This window comes from Pungitius pungitius, chromosome 8, assembly GCF_949316345.1.
Source record: "Pungitius pungitius chromosome 8, fPunPun2.1, whole genome shotgun sequence".
NCBI classification, from domain to species: domain Eukaryota; kingdom Metazoa; phylum Chordata; class Actinopteri; order Perciformes; family Gasterosteidae; genus Pungitius; species Pungitius pungitius.
The window spans coordinates 5,763,156-5,780,632 of NC_084907.1; the positions used below are offsets into that span (position 1 = coordinate 5,763,156).

A 17,477-nucleotide genomic window follows, 5' to 3' on the forward strand; every position below is an offset into this window, starting at 1 on the left:
AATTGATTCCATTTCAGACGTTATCATCTCCTCTTGTATTCTCTCTTTCTTGCGCCACCCAATCCCCCCCCCCCCCCCCCCCCCAACAACTCCTCTCAGGGAGCAATTTTCCACAGTAGCAACTCAAGGCTTGGTGAGTCATACGCAGTACTATTGTAATGATGCCAGCCCATTCATTCAGGGTGCATTAAAATGCTATGTGTGTATTCCGCAGGTGGGCACAGCTCACTTCAAGGCAGATCAGGTGTGTCTATCTCTGCATGTGCTTTGTCCCTCGTCCCCCCCTTCCCTTTCGCTCGGGAGAGAGCCAACAGAACACGGAGGAAACAGAGGCTGTGGTAACTGTGGTAATGTAGAGCCAAGCACAATGGTACAGAACCCACAACAATGACGAACACAGAGATTCACAGGCCCAGCCGCCCGAGCCCTCCATCAATCTCCAACGCCGCCCTCTCCCTTCTCGGCTGGGCCGAGCTGGCAAGTTCTCCTACAGAGCCGCGCGGGAGGCCCGGCCAGTTTGTCCAGGGGCATGAGATGCGAGGATCCTCTCGGTGTGGGGGGGGGGTTGAGGCAGCAGCTGTCCACAGGCCTCCTCCTCCAGACTACCCTGGCAGTGGAGCTTCATGCCAGGGTCCGATGTGGAGCCCGGTGTTCTGCTTCTGTGGTTGTGTTTTTAATTGATGTCATGCATTCAGGCTCCAAGGTTTTAACCCCACTGATGACAAGACGCATACTAAAGTTAAGGATCAAGGACAAAGTTGTATTGTTTTAACATATTAGGAAACTTGAGATGACACCAAACTGACCATAAATATTGACATTGACAATCTTCTGATTATGCTTTGTATACCTGGAATGTTTTTTAGACAAACGACAAAACACTCAACTATCCAAACACAATCTGTGCAGCCATTTAAATGTTCCCATTCTCAGCATGATTTATTTTTTTCATCCAGTCAAGAATTACATGCAACAAGTGTTTCATGCAGGCAACATGAATGAGGCATTTCTTTTTTGCAAAAGGACATAGACCACACATTAAGAGACTTAAAAAATCAAAAGGTTTTGTCGCATCTGATCCCTTCCATCGTGCTGTAAACTGTTAATATATGAAAAACATTTTGTTTACATTTCTATTTTAACTTGTTCTCTTTTCCGAAACTCCACCAGATCCCAGACGAGACAGGAGGAGGCGTTTTATTGAATTGATCAGATCTGCTTGTCTGATTTCCATATTTTTCTTTCCAACATAAAAGCTTCAACCAATTGCCAGCGTTATTTGCAGTTATGTGAAAGCCCACCATCTGGCATTCACAACCAAGTCTACCAAAGCAAGACTCTTGTGACAGCTGGAGGCTAGTTTGTAAAATTGAACAGAGAAATGCACTCGGTTTTTCTCAGAATCCTGTCATTTTTCACTGTGAGTACCTCGTCCTATTTAAAAAAACATTCATTTAGCAATAAGTATGAGAAAAGACGTAGATAAAACATTGGGAAATGAATGAAAGGAGAGCAAATATCTCACTATGAAATTAGCCTAAAGCATTGTAGAAGAAAAAAGCCAGGTGATGTAAAAAGAAAAAAGAAAAACTAGCAGACTGGGTGGAATAATCACATAAATCATTCCGCTGTTCGACTATGCGTAACAAAAGATAGCACTACCAGACCGAAAAGAGGGAGCCAACAGATGATTTAACTGTGTTTCCACACAGCCTTCTGCTCAGCGAGTTCGCATCCTTCCGTCAGCATTTACTGCACTTATTTAAGCTGTGCGGACAAAGTGGCTGCCGATGTCCGGCTGGGACGGTGAACAGATGTTCAAGTCGCCCCATGGGTTGAGTCATGACGACTTTGGTGGTCACCTGACCTTCGCCCGTAGCACCGCAACCCCAGGCGGACATAAGATTAGAGCCGCATGCTAGTCAGTTAATCCATAGGTGTTTTAATATATACATTGTACAGAACTACAGTTAGTTTCCTGTCAAGTTTCATGTTTTTACAGGTCTGTTCAAAATGTCAACACTTCTTTTATTAGACCTTTGTTTGAAATTGTCGCAAGAACATTATTTATTTAGCGCATCGTAATCCAAACAGTTCAACTGGAGTCCACCAGGGCATTTGTGCACTGTAAAACCTTTCACTGTAAAATTACAGTAACTTACTGGCAGCAGTTTCACCTGTAAGTTACTGCCTAATTTGAAGAAATTCCTGAAGGATAGAGTTGAAGATCGGACCGGGCGGATTGGGAGAAGTTGATTAGATAATCCCATATAGGCGCGATCAATATAGCTTCTAATCGGTTTATGCTTGTGTATGAATGATTTATTGTTAAAGTAAATCAAGTTTGGCAAAATAATTAAATATTATTCTAGATGATATCTAGATTATCAATTCACCTGCTGGTGGTGCTACAAAAAACAACTAAACCTGAAAATAAAATCTGTAAAAATAAAAAAAGTCTATATACTAATATGAGGAATGAAAATAACATTTATGACATTTTTGCTTAATGTCTAAATTGGAACACAGAAATCGTGTCACATTATTATGGCGTACAATTGTTATTGTTTCTATCCTTTTATAGACAAAATGATCTCACATGAACAGGAAGTTGTGCAAATCCCAATTGATCAAAACTAATGTCATTTTGTAATTAAATAGTCCATGATAATAATATTAGTACGGATTATATTTGTATATATGGCCCCTTCTTATTATCCAAATATTTGAAAAAAATATATTGTATAAAAAAATTGTCAATCAATTACGATTAAATATGGATGGACACTTTGTATTTTTTGTTCACAGTGAAATTGAATCGGTCCTAAATGAACACGATCATACTGCTTCAATAAATCAAGCATTATTACACTGCGATCTGTTTGAATGTGTTATTGACGCTTCAGTAGAACGTGATTGTGAGTTCTAATTTGAGTCTTGATTTAAAGAAGGAGCCAACCCTTAATCTTTGTTCCAAAGCCGGTTGCATGTGTGACACCAAAGCAACGCAGCACTCCTTACCAGCTGTTTCCTCTCTGCCCAAAGAAGTGTGATCTGCCTCTGCATTTAAACCTGAGACACATCTGCTGTTCTCCTCCCCGGGCGAGAAAGGAGACAGACACTCAATGTGAAGGAGCTCCGAGACGTTTGCAACACATTTGTTTTTCTATGGGTCTGAAAATTAAAAAATGTCCACTGCCTTATCACATATGTGTTGACTTGAAACTTTACTTAACTCACAAACTTGATCCTGTACTTATTTACTCTCCTCCTGCCTCTTGCAGCAACAACACAAACCAGAAAAATATGTGGTTGGTTAAAAACATTCCTTTTCCGTCAGATTGATGTTCGGCAGTATAAATGTTGTATAATTAGTATTGTGCTCAATAACACTTTTTTTCTGAATTCTCCAACTCTACTACTATGGAGCAACATGTTTTTTTTTAATCCGTAACATTGAGATTCAAATGAGTGAATGTTTTGTCATCTTCATCAACAGGTGGAGAAGTGGGATGACTTACCGTGCTCCATCCAAACTTGGCCTCTATCTATCTTGGTGGTGAAGTGAGGTCGTGCGCCGTGCTAACCGCCTTTTAAGTTTAGGTTATTTGCCTCCTCGCCAGACTTCTTCATTCATAAGCTCACCCCCGCCCCCCATCAGCATACCAGCCCACTTCTTTTGTTCCTTTGTCGCTGTATCATTTTTGCTGTTTTGGAGTTTTCATTCCCTGCTACCTGCCTCTTGGTAACTCAGCCTGAGAGCCTTTTTTTTAACAATAAATCACTGCATTCATCCTGCTGCCTCATCTGTTTCTTCTGCGTTGGGGTCCTTCCCTCCTGCCTGCCCTCCCCACCAAGATCGCCACGCTCAAAGAGGCAGTTCCTCTGCAATAAGAGCAACTTTACTTATTAGACCTGATGTACGATTGGATTATAACGCTAAGTATTTGCAGTGTTTCTTTATGGGGCATCTTCCTCAAATCACTACTGAAACCCAAATTGCGATGAAGTGGATTTACTATGGATGAATAATCTGTGATCCGGGAAGACCTTTGACTTCTATACATCCAACATAGAGCGGTGGATCCATCGGGGGGGAGAAGCGGAAACCAGCAACAGGCCTTTTGTCAGCAGAGAGCAGCAGCAGCTGTCAGAGAACCTGAATATGTTCTGGTTCTCTCTTCCTTTGTGCCTTGAAAATAATACCGTCGCCTTATCAATAATTTCCAACATAATACTCCTTTTCTTGGAGGCTCAGGTGTAGTCGAGCTGTCAGTCAAACAGAGGGCGCACGTTGTTTGTAATTGAATTTTGGCAGGGTAGCACTTCTTTTTTTTCCCCCCCTGCTGTTTGCTTTCATTATTATTGCTGGATCCTCTATAAATAGAAGAATAGTAGTGGGGTGATGCAGTTATTATATGTGCCCATCTTTGTCTTTATATGGTTTTAAGTGTTTTAATTAAATCTACCAAAATGGCATAAAATACATAGGTATAAAATATAATATAGGGCAGAAATATTATTATGATCATTATTTAGTAAGTGAAATGGATTTTAAAAAGTGCCATTATACATTTAGGTTTACAGTCATGAGTCCCTGAACCTGAACAGGGAGGACAGGTGCTTGTACAAAGCAGGACCTACAGGTCCGTAATGAGGTTTTATTTTACATTAGTCTAAAATATATGATATGATATATCTTCACACATTTCAATTAAATTCCCCTCTCCTTAAGACTAATACCAAGCCTGGGGTGTAATTGTTCACCGCACCAATAAATCATTTTTAAAAGTAATGGGTTGTCAAAAATGGGGCACAGGGCCGTTGAAAGGGGAGAAAAACAAATTAAATAAAAATGGATTGTTGCTTAACCTTAAGCAAACTATGTTAGAATCCATTAAAACACTGGATAAATCTGTGCCATTTTTTTCATTTAAAGAATCCTTTGATCTCAGGGAACAGTTTCCAGAGCAATAGATGTAGCAATAATGTGATTGCTTCTATCATCGTGTTTCAACAGATTACACATCTAATCGTTTTTTTGAATAGAGAGTATAATTTACAGATTACAGGCCAGTGGTGCCTCCTGCTCGTTCAAACTGGGCTCCTTGACAGTTGAGATGATCACAGACAAACAGATGCATGGACAAAAAGGCGTGTGTGTGTGTGTGTTTGTGTGTGGAGAGAGAACCAACAACCACCTGGTTTAATCTGTGGTTTCCTACAATGGATAAATACATAAATGTGGGCACAAAGAGGAGGCGTGGAGACACACTCGGCCGTACTTCTCACACAGATTTCACCGAGAACAGAAATGCAAAGCTATGCAGAATGTATGAGACATGATTGTAAAGGAAGTGGGATATACAGTATAATGATATTAAAAGGACTCGCTTGCTGTAATATCCCCCGGGTGTTTAGCTAGTTGTTTTCTGGGGGGAGATAAGAGGATTTTGTCAGGTTGAGATGCCGGCTATGGCTATTGTTCCTACTGGGAGCATTAACCAGCGTAGAAGCTTTTCTTCACACGTCTTTTCTTCTTTTGCAGTGCTGTTACTGCAGATATCGTTTCAAAGCAAAAGGTGGAAAAACATTTTTGAATATCGCAGCGTCGGACGCTATGTGCAGGATTTTGTTTTGTTTTTCTCGAGTAAAAATATGGGAACCCACGACTAGTTCGTTAAATCAAATACATTGGACACATTTGTGAAAAGAAGTTTGACGCGTTCGATGCCGTTAGAAAATACAAATGCGTTTGAATCATGAATGGATTCCTCTTACTTCCTCTACCCCTCTCTTCTTCTTCTATATGCTCAATTATACACTCACAAATGTACATTAAGTGACCTCGAGGTCGAGGGTGGGTTTTGTTCAAAGAGCCCATGTAATTAAGGGAGAGAGGTGGTTCATGTTACACTTCATTCCTTCCCCTCTCTGATTCCTCCCCTCTCTGTTTACCAGATGCTGGACCTGCCGTCACTTCTTTGCTGCCTTCTTTACCTCCGCACTTATTAATCCTTCAAGCCAATAGCGCTCTCACGGATGCAACTTGTCATTTTATGTGAGCTGAATCACTGTGTCATCTGCGCCGCATACTAAACAAACGAGACTACTCAAAACAAAAAGACATGAAAAACGATCCGCCTCTATTTCAAATGGCGCATTACTGAAAAGCACGGCTGATATAATCTAATACCGAGTCAATCCTAACACCTGAACCAGAGTTGCACTCTCATGCGATGGAGCCAGAGCAGTCGCACTTTTTGCTGCAGAAATGATTTGCATTCAATCTTTCGAAGAAGCGTAGGTGTTATTACCTGTCACGATACAAGCCAGCAGCCAGCAGGGTGTCTGCACAGAATGCCAAAGAACTGTGGGCCCACCCGGCAAAGTGCCCCATCTGCACCCCCCTTCACACTCAGACCAGGTGAGCTTCACCTGCTAATCACACCCTTTCAGGGATGCCTATTAGATCCTTATTTAAGAAAACACTTGGTAAATAAAGGAGTCTGAGGTGAGGAAGAAGAGAAAGAGGAGGGTCACGGTGAAAGGTCATGGAGCACAGCAGGTGTATCTGCGGCCCCACAGGGGTGTCTTGTGTGTGTGTGTGTGTGTGTGTGTGTGTGTGTGTGTCCAAATGACCGTGGTCAGAGTAAAGCGATCAGAAAAACGCTTCAGCTGAAGTACAAGAACACGCGAACGCATCATTTCAGCGCACCGAGCAGAAAAGAGCGTGTTTCACTATATAAATATATATATATATAGAGAGAGAGAGAGAGAGAGAGAGAGATTCCCACTAACAATCACCAGTTAAAACGAAAACGTTGAGTAACTTTGAATGAAAGTTCCAACACAGACTCCCGTAGTTAAAATACGGCGCAAACGAAACACACGTGCAGTTTGTCCCTGCGTCTGATTCCTAAATCTGTCGGTGACTGTACATGCAAACGTTTCTGCATGAACCTGGTTTGTTCCCCAGTTGAGTGTTTTCAGGGAAACCGTCTGTCTAAAAGGAGAAGACATTTGTTTCTCTCCAAACGCAGAACCTTCATTTCCTTGTGTTTTTTTTTATAATTGAAAGAGTATTTAAAGTTTTTCTCCCCCCCCTCCTCCTCTCAGGATGATAATTAACTCACCTTCCGTAGGATCCACTGGCAAAGGAGAAGTATGGTCCAACCGAGAACCTGCATGTCGCCTTCCTTATAGAAGACCACCCCCGAAAAACTACACGTCTCCCCGGCTGGACATAAAAAAGGAAAACGAGGAAGCGCAGCGGAATCCAATCAATCCCGAACCGGCAGGCGACGGGGGGGGTGAAAAAGGGACGCCTCGGAATCACAAAAGTTGTGTGTTTGTTGAGTCGGGTGTGACGGTGGGCTCGGCGGCGGAAGTTGGCGCGGTGGCTTCAGTTGGTCAGGTCCGCCTCGTGTGGCGCATCCATGGTGTTTGCCTCCGCTCGCGATGGACGCTGCTGGAAGTTTGCGCGCAGACGAAGTCAGGTCGGAGGGAGGAGGCACAGAGGGGGATTCACTGGAGACCGCCAAACGCTTCCGCAGGCTGTTGGGACACTGACTGGTTGGGTTAGAGAGATGGTATCTGTTTATTGCGCGCGGGCTCAACACCCTCCCTCCCCCCCTGTCCAACCTGCGCGCGTCATGGCGCACATCAGCTCCTTTGCAAACACACTGACCACAACTGCGTGGATGCTATGTTGTCTTGTCAATGTCTACATGGTGATTCAGCCATACTCTTCATCAGAGAGAGCATTCCAAGGACGGTGTTTCAGACTCATACAAGTTAGTTTGGTGTGTCCAAAAAGAGTGAGATGTGTGAGGAAAAGGACTTTCTCCGAGAAGACTTCAGCCAATCAGAATCATTCACCATAAAAACAATGGTTGTTAGCCCTATTTCTTATCAAGCTGTCATTTAAACATACTTAATACTTTATTTATTAACACTATATTATTCCAATAACCAATGTATATGCATTAGATAGCCAGGCCTGTGTCGTTGTAACCGACTGCATTGATATAAGAAAACCAACTTAACAGTAGACAGATAGATTGATAGATGGATAAATGCATAGAAAGAGCACAAGCTAAAAAGTTGTTACTTTCTTTGCTCTGCACTTGGAGTCTAGTATTAGAGCGAATGGATTTGTTGTCTTATGCAAAACACAAACCTTAATAATGGCTTCATTTGTGATACCGTGGAGCAGCGGCTAGCCAGATTATAAATTCCCAGAAAAACACATTTTGGAATTTGAATGTAGCACGGGGTGTGTTGGGGCCTCTCTCCCTGGCGGCCCGCCCGATTGTGAACTTTTAAAACGACCCTTCAGAGAAACTGAGGTGGGATGCGCAGTGTTTGCCCGCCCGTCTCGCGAGTTTATCTGTGTGGAGATCAGCGTGTCTGTCAGCTGGATTGTCAAAGAGTGTCTGCCTGCGTAGCGTTATATAATGCTGTCAATCAAGTCGTACCTATCTGACCGAGTGACTGGCGGACGTCTCTTCTGTGTGAGCATAATGTCTGTCTCGACTTTCTGTCTGCGTATGATGATGTGTGTCCCTTCTGGATAACTGTCTGGCTGAATGACAGACTGACCAACAAGCTGTTTGTCCCCCCCCCCCACACCCTCCCACAATGCCCCTTTATCTACCTGTGTGTCTTACTGGCTTTTCATCCGTTTCAATGCCTATTCGTACTCAGCACACAAAATACATTTAGTATTCTTAACTACTTTCATTTTCTGTCACAACAGAATCTGGCCACGAACCCCACGGGCTGCACATCGAATACCAACATAGGAACTCCTCTTTCTTCAGATAACACTAATTATATCTCACCTTTTTCCTCGTCCGTATTTTTTTGGGCTGCTGGCCAAAGTGTACATCAGGTTGATGGGCCGGTCAGTGTTAAAAAATGAATTACTTTGTGGCTGTGTGTGAAGCCCCTATATTTTATATTAGCGATCTGTTATCACTCTTTGAAATAAAAGGCCTCATATCGGGCGGCTCTGTCTCCCTCTCCTCCGTGTGAGAATGACACAGCACTGCCTCCCTGCGAGGCAAAGAGTCATTGCATGCAGAGCAGAGGACTTCAGACCTCAGGGCTCCAAAAACGTTGTTTCAACAATATGTATCTAAATGAAACTACAATATCTCTTAAGTGATTAAAAACAACACAGGATAAGTCATTTATCTGAAGGCTCATCGCCCAGACCGGCCTCCCGCACCCGTCCCGCGGGAACAGAACAGTACATCCGCAATGGGCGATGGAGCAGCCATTTGATATGAAAAAAGATCACATTAGCGAAACCGAAAATGAATGTTTTGTGCGAATTGGCGTACACTGGTGGACAATGTCGTTAACAGAAGGTAGATTGCTTGAAAAGTTACAAAATAGTCAAATATACCATAAGAGAAAAATATTAGTAACAACAAATGGTTGTGCTTGATACTTCAAGATCTTCCTCTATGAACTCAAACAGACTAATTCCATCTCTGCAACGTAGACGCCTTCAGGCTGTGACCTCACATTCTGTCCATAATGTCCCGAACTTCAATACGGAGCGTATCTTACACATTGAGCCCTTGATGTTTACCCATTTTAAAAGGTACACAACACTTCGCTGTGGCCCTCAAGGAGCAGATGTGAGTTACTCTTCTTCTTTTTTGTTTTGCCAGGCGCTGTAAATCAGTCTGTTACACCCATCGCCTCCTCTTCAGTAGACCATGAAACCTTGTCTATCAAACGCAGCGGGTCTCAAGGAATGTGACCATTTCCCATTTTCATCACTGCCCTTCCGTTCAATCTAGCGTCCATGATTTGTATGGCCCACAGCACCCTCTGTCCTCCTGTTTTTTCCCTTAATTTTTTTCTCCCCCCTCTCCACAGTCGGGAGAGGGGTTTGCTGGTGTGAGTTCAATTTCTGATCCACATTGGAAGTGGCAGGTGAATTTCGCCCAGCCGCTCCCCTTCTCTGTTCCACTTAGCAGCGACGCTCCGGTTCCCGAGTCACTCGGCCGCCGCGTGTTTATAGTAAATGAAAGAACATGCCCTGAGCACAAGGCGGGCGCGTTCGCAAAATATCATCCTCACGTCGTTATTCCTCGTCTTCCTCCCCAAATGTCAGGAGGATGTTTCCTAATCGTGAAACACCGTCGTATTCACAAACTGATGAGAAGAAGTGCGTTTCAGCGGGGACAATGAATTGCGGTGAAGACTAAGTGCAGAGGTCTAAAGGGGCGTTCAGGTATTAACAGGCCGCACAGCATGCTCTCAATACAGTTAGCAGGTGGAAGTGGCGAAGATGGATAAGTGAGGAGGAGAGCGAGGTGGGTACGGAGGAGGAGGACGAAGCAAATACGTGGAAACAGGGGAAGCAGCAAATGAGGAAGAGCGTACAAAAGTGATGGGAGGCTCGCAATGAACACGCTGCAACAGCAGGAGGATTGAGGCAAAGCAGAAGAAGAGGGGCGGGGAAGGAAAAAGTGTAGATGTGGGGAGAGTTGGAGGACCATTTGTGGAAGGATGCACTTAAAAGGTTAACAAACACACAGGGACTCAAACACACTCCTATGATCACATTGCACAGCAGGAAAACACTGTATTTGGCATCCCGAGTCCATAGAATGAACTCTGTGATATTTTTTTATTAGGGGAAAAACATTAATTAGGACATATACATATGAGTAATTGCAAGCATGCGTAGACGGACAAAGAAGAAATGCCTACGCCGATTTTGTTGAGAACGAGAATTTTGAATGCCAAAAATAAAGAGCAGTCAATGCAAACATAACTGTCAAAAGACAAGAGAAAAACAGTTGATATGAATGACAGATTCCTTGCAGTAGCACGAGGAGCTCTGGTGCATACACAATCTCACTGCTCAGTCTCACACACACACACACACCGAAGCGCCGGTCCCGGTCGGTGTAACTCTGGGGTTAAAGAACAGAATGACAAGAGGTCACCTGGCAGTAATGGAGCCTTTTGTGTGTGGAAATAGTCATTTCCCTGTGCAGTCTCGGGGTATCACAGCAGTGATATAAAAACCCTGTCATTTTGTTTTTCCTTTCAATTGATTTCAGAAAGGAGATCGTGTGGAAAGGAGAGAGGGCGAGGAGAGCATGAGCGCGCTGCCTGTTGCGGGTGTTGGGACGGTGCCATTGTCATTGAAATATTTTGTTGCAGGAAGGAAAACCCGAGAGGACAATGGGAGACGAGCGCTAATGGGGAGCAAAGGGAGAAGTGGCGTAATTGGATTTGATTACTGTCTCTCTGTCAGAACAGGACAGGACATAATGTGCGGCTGGAATTATTTTGGCAGCGTCACAATGTGGAGGAGAATGAAATCTGTCCAGAGTGAGATTTGTTGCTTCGGGGCAGCAAGTGGGCCGTCCACCACAGAAATACGTCCTATCAAAATGTGAGATTCAGGACTCCCGCAGGAGGAATCCTCCTGTTTCACTGACTCTTTCTCGTTGGGCTGCATTCAGGTTAACAACAATGAGCAACGATAGGAAACATGGTATTCAATTTAGGTATAGATATTCATGTCATAAAAATCGCAATTACTTTGTTGATCTAACACTATTTTCATGTTCTTATCAACCTCCGCTTGTACTTTGTATTTAATGCTATTTTGCTAATATTTGCTTGCTAACCCACTAGACTAAGATGTTCAAGATGGTTCGAATGAAACGTGCTTCAACATCAACCACCGCGTATTAATCACACGTAAGCATCTGTGAGTGTGATTAACAGCCAAGAACACATGTGACCACTCGTATCGCCCTCCCAGAACTCAAGGCGGAGACCCACCATCATTCATAGCAATGCATTTAACAAGATTAAAAGCAATGACTCTATCACCTAAACCGTGATGCTGCATTACAGTCTTCATTGAAATGGCGTGTACGTTGACCTCATGGAGGGAGCTGGTCGGAATGTGGCCTCACTATTGTTAATCTGGAATTGGTGAGAAATCTTTGTGAAGAATATCTTTGCATCTTACGTCAGTTTTTCTCATGCTGCAGTGATCTAATACCATTTTGTCCGGATGAGAGCAGCATTTATTTTTGGATCTACCTTTCTTTTCTATTTTTTTTTACCACTGATATCATCAGAGGTTATGAAAACGTGCCTCGGGATGTTCGTGAATAATGAAAACCGCTGCGTGGGACCACAGATAAGACTTGGATATGAGCTGCAAACTGATCGATTCCAGCCTGCAGGCATTGGCTGAGTGTGTCTAATGTTGAAAGAGCGTAACCACTTTGTGACCTCGGGTTACACCGCTGATGTGTCCAAATGCATCAGAGGACGCACAACATCAAACTCACCTGACAACGTGCAGGTAATCCATCTAATCCCACCGAGGCTGGAGACAAAACAATAGATACATCTAAAAGCCACTTTGATCAAACATAATCAGATTTTCCTGTCTGACCGCCATAAACTGTCAACAAAGCCTGTATTTGATTTACACCGTTTTTAGGTGCATGTTGTACTTTCGCCAAATATAAAATGGTGACTCACCGAGAGAGTGACTCAACAGTTTGAGCATCTGGTGCCACATGATCTCATTTCTTCCTTCACACTGAACGCAGCGGTATGGACATGATGATTAAAACTGAGGCCCAGTTACCAGAATCACTGAATATTGATTTCAAACTGCAATATGAAATCAATTGTGTAGGACTCAAAATCGGCCTGTTAGCAATGCTTAGAAAATTGAGCATCAGGGCTCAAAAAGGGGACATTTATAGATTTTTGTTGCATATTATCTGCTAACTTGACTCATCATCAGTCAGGAGGGGCAACAACTGGCTAGAATCTATGTTATCTAACCTTTATAACGCAGCTATGGAGGTTACATTGTGATTTGTTCCAGCTCTACTAAATGAAAATGAGTGTTGGATGGAGGGAGATTGCGATATGATCATAAAATGTTCAATAAGATCTATTCAATTCAACTGTAGCCCTTTGAAAGTGATATTGGCAGTGGTATAAGAGAATGAATTAAGCTTGTTTACCTTCCTAGCACTAGATCTAAGCAGCTAATAGAACATAATCACAAGCTTTAAAGCCAGGATTATTTTCTCAAAGAAAATGTGTAAATACAAATCCAATAGTCTACTTCTTAATTATTTAAATTGTTTGTTTTATGCACACAAAAATCCACAATAACAAAATATATCATTTCCATTTTTTTAGTTTACACTGACTTTCAGATGACTGAAACTTTTTTTTGGGACAGTGTTGATAAAATGTAGTCTGGAGTCTTGCTGTCAATCATAGTTCTTAAAAACAAAAATCAGAATTGGCAGGTCAGGCTGTAAAAAAAGTAGAAATCGGTCCAGGAAACTGCATTCGGTGAATCTCCTGACAGATCCTCCATCCTCACTGCTTTACCACAAACAAACACACAACCAAACATCCATAAGCAAGAGAAATATATATATATATATATAGGCCAATATATATATATATATATATATATATATAAACTAGAACACTTTGCATTGTTGCTGTTGGATAGATAGATAAAACAAAACTTTAAACATCGATAGTTATAAATGACCCAAAATAATCTGTCACCCAGGAAGCACTGAGGACCTGTCAGCACTCCACAACTCCCCATCTGTCACACAGACACACACACACACACACACACACACACACACACACACACACACACACACACACACACACACACGCACACACACACACACACACACACACACACACACACACACACACACACACACACACACACACACATACATACTGTAACAGCATGCACATGCACCTGCTCCCACCTCCTGCACCCGCCCCTCCCCCACTCATTAAGATTCATATCCCAGAAAGGTGACTTCTTTGTCGGGCACAGTGACAACCCCCCAGCCCCCCCCTCACCGCCCCACAAGCTGCCTGCAGGTAGAGGCTCAGTGACAGGTAGCTCCTCACTCCCCTGGGCTGCGGGCAAGGGTGGGGATTGTGTGTGTGTGTGTGTGTGTGTGTGTGTGTGTGTGTGTGTGTGTGTGTGTGTGGAGTTCAGGGAGGTGGAAGTGACGAGAAGCAGGATTATCTATTCAAAGGTGCTCCCTGCAGATATGAATCTCTGGGGAAAGGGCGCCTGTCTGAGAGCGCTTTCCCTCTCTCTCCCTCTCTCTCTCTCTGTCTCTCTCTCTCTCTCTCTCTCTCAGGCGCATCCACCTCTCTCACCTCCCACGGCCCGCCGTTCTCTTCATCCTCCTCCTCTCTGAGCACTCCCTCTGCACTCCAACAAATGAATCCAGCCACTTGGCTCCTGATCCGACGTGCTGTTAAAGCACACGGCGAGGAGGGGGCAGGCGGCGCTTTCTCTTGCTCGCCCTCAGATTGGACCGTTTTGGACGGGGTTGAAAGTTTCCTCTTCGTTGGTCTCCAGGAGTCTACCACTGTGTTCACTCGATTCTACCTTGACTTTTTTTACTGTAAGGCCTTTCTAGCGTTTTCTCTTAGTTATGATATGGCTGTTCTACTGAAATACAACAGGGTTTAAACACTCAGCACAGACAGATCATCCAAAGCACTTAATGTCTCAGTAAAGATGAAGATGAACACATAAAATATCTGCCATAGTTGGACGGTTTGTCCTTTTTTCTTTCAAATAATTCAACTTCAAGGTTTTCAAAGCTGTCCGATCATCTGATTTCTCCCGCTGACCCTGTTTGCATGTCATTTATCTCTCATTATTGCCAACAGGAATGTAAAATAGGACAAAAATAAGAACCTTGGTTAGAATAAGAATGTTGCTCTGCCACTCCTTTGTTACAGACTCTTGTTCCTGATCGATTCGGGGGGGCGGGCCTTGATTCGCGATGGCCAAGCTGAGTCCGCGTGCTGCGGCTGACACCTTGGTCATCGCGACCGAGGTGGCGATGTTCTCACCGCTGATGGCACCGGGTACAAGGTGCCACTTTGCAGTCCGAACAGCCAGAGATAATTAGCGGTGTGGTCGGGAAACACCCTTTTTTTTTGTATTTAGAAAAAAACATGACGCGGAAACAAAAAATGTCACAGTTTCCACACAGCAACACGGACACGCATCGTTTCTTATTTTTTTCCGAGGCCCGCCTTTTTTCCCAAATCGCGTCGCCTCTTGGGTCAGAAGTTGTGCCGCACGTAGCGATGCACACGGGGTATTGCCCGAATGTGGCCCGATGCCTTCAGAGGAGCAGAAAGCCGAGGGACCTGAGGTGGGCGTCCGGTTGGTGGCAGCCATCAGGTGAAGTGTTTAATGAGGCGGTCCAGGCAGACAGTCGAGACTAATGCCTTCACACGGCGCTGATTAGTGTGAACCGACCCGCGGCTGCCAGCCAGAAGCAGGGCTAGGTGCCGACTAGGCGCCGACTTGGCCCTCATTATTACTCTTCAAGCGGGGAGGAAAGAAACTGTTCATTTAACCTTTTTTTTTTTTTTTCCCAAGATCTAAATGTACTACTTGTAGACTGTAGAGCTTTGGGCTTTTGAGTTTGCTTTGGTGATGTTGAACTAATGTCCTTATTTCAGATTTGAGATATTTATCCAGTACTTATTATTATTTTTGTAGGAAACATGGATGTTTAACAATACATTTGAACATGTGTATGTCCTCACAAAAGCACCAACATGACGATATCTCACTTATCTGTTGTTGTGCGCGTTTTCTGTATAGATCAGTACCATGTTTTGGGCCAGTCGAGCAAACGTCAACTGTTCCAACGTGGACATTTGATTGACTCATCATTGTCGCTAATTATTGGACAACAGGAAAGAGTTAATTTAGTGGACAACCCCACGTCTTCTGGTAGAACTAATGAGCAGCTTCAGAACAACAGCGTTGACTCTGCCTGAGAGCGAAGTCGCTGAAAGGTCCGTGTGATAACGACTTCTGCACAGAAATGGCCTTTGGCCGCTTCATGTCTTGTGGCTGAAATAGAAGAAGAAGAAAAAAACACCCACCCATTTGCAAAAGAAAGTGCAGCTAACAATGGAATGGTGTTTTTCTATTTGCTATTCAGAAAAAACATTTTTGAGCGCTTCACAACATATGGCGTGAGCAATTAAATGTGTTTGCACACCACAAGGATGAAAAGAAGCGTTTGACTGGAGATGACATTTTGTACACTTTGTACACGGCCTTACAAACATAAAAAAGAAGAAAATCAGTAAAGTAAAAAAAAAAATACAATCTATATATACGTGTAATAACGATAATAAGTGTAGTGGCTAAAAGAAAACCACCTTTCTTAACAAGAGGAACCATGCGCTATGTTCAGGTCCTGTCCTTCATTCTGAGATTTGGAGGCAGTAGAAGTCGTGCAGGAGAAGGCAGGTTATGGGCTTTGGCTCTTAATGAGCTCCTCGCTGACTTCCCATCAGCGCACAGCTGGATTCTCCTGAGACAGCAGCACTCACTTGGTCTGTTCGGGGGCATCCCCTTTAAAACAATCATCTGCCAGCAATCATCCCCCTCCCTGTTTCTGTGTCTGTATTTTCCAAAGTCATCCCGTGCCTCAACCCGGTTTCCCTCACACGCCTCTTCTTCAAGCCTCTTTCCGTCCTTCGTCGCCTGTTATTTGGACATTTTGCTCGGTGTTCGCATCGGTGGCGGTGGCTTTCCTCCAGGGGAGCAGTCCCAGAGTCTGATGCGTTTCACGGGGTTCCGCAGGACGGCTTGTGGAGAAGGGAAAGATGGCAGCATGAGTAAATACGGCGCATCTCTACTCCTGAGAGGTTTGAGGGAATTGAGGGAAGTTCTTGCATGCATTGTCTTACATTGGAGATTATTATTCTTCAGCAAAGAAAATCTACGAGATGTGTTATGTGAGAAGATCTAGATAAGCGATAACACAAAAAAGTACACTTTCTACCAGTGTGTCACGTCTTGCCTGGTGTACAGAATCCCATTACTCAGAAAGTGTGAAATGTTACATCATTTACCAAGGTGAAAATGGAGTTTTGTCCCTGTGATCTTTTTTGTTAAATCACAACTTTGAACTCTTGTGTTGAAAGTTTGTATTTTAAGGGCCTGTGCTTGCAGCTGTATAAAACGTCATTTGAACCTACAAGGTTCTCTTTTTGCATGTTTATGCTTTCAGTTTCAGGTGAGTGAGAGACGAGTGAAAGGAGATGTTGAAGAGACACTAGAAACATGTTGCTATGTCAAACGTTAGTGAAAATGTTTGCCATTTCACTCAAAGTTTATACCAAACACTATAAAAGCTAAATCAAGGGCGATGATGGAAAACAGAGGGTAGTAACTTAATAACTCCTCAGTATGAAAGGTTTAATCAAAGGTTAGCCATGTTGGATTTATCTTTAAACACATCTGCATTCAAATACTCCGCTGGCAATAATTTCCAAACTAGCCTGGGCCTCGATGCAACAGGTTGACCTCAGCATCCATGACCTCTAGCCGGACAATTAAAACGTTAAATTTCACA

General features: G+C 43.5%; 1 protein-coding gene across 1 annotated transcript in view; it reads right to left on the reverse strand.

Moving 5' to 3' along the window:
- The window catches only part of LOC119193932 (neurexophilin-2), a 32,781-nt gene extending 25,181 nt beyond the window's left edge, over positions 1–7,600 (reverse strand). The window contains exon 1 of the mRNA XM_037447857.2: positions 7,137–7,600. Coding sequence (XP_037303754.1) covers positions 7,137–7,190 — 54 coding nt within the window. The 5' untranslated portion in view covers positions 7,191–7,600. The remainder of the gene's footprint in view (positions 1–7,136) is intronic.
- Between the last annotated feature and the right edge of the window lie 9,877 nt (positions 7,601–17,477).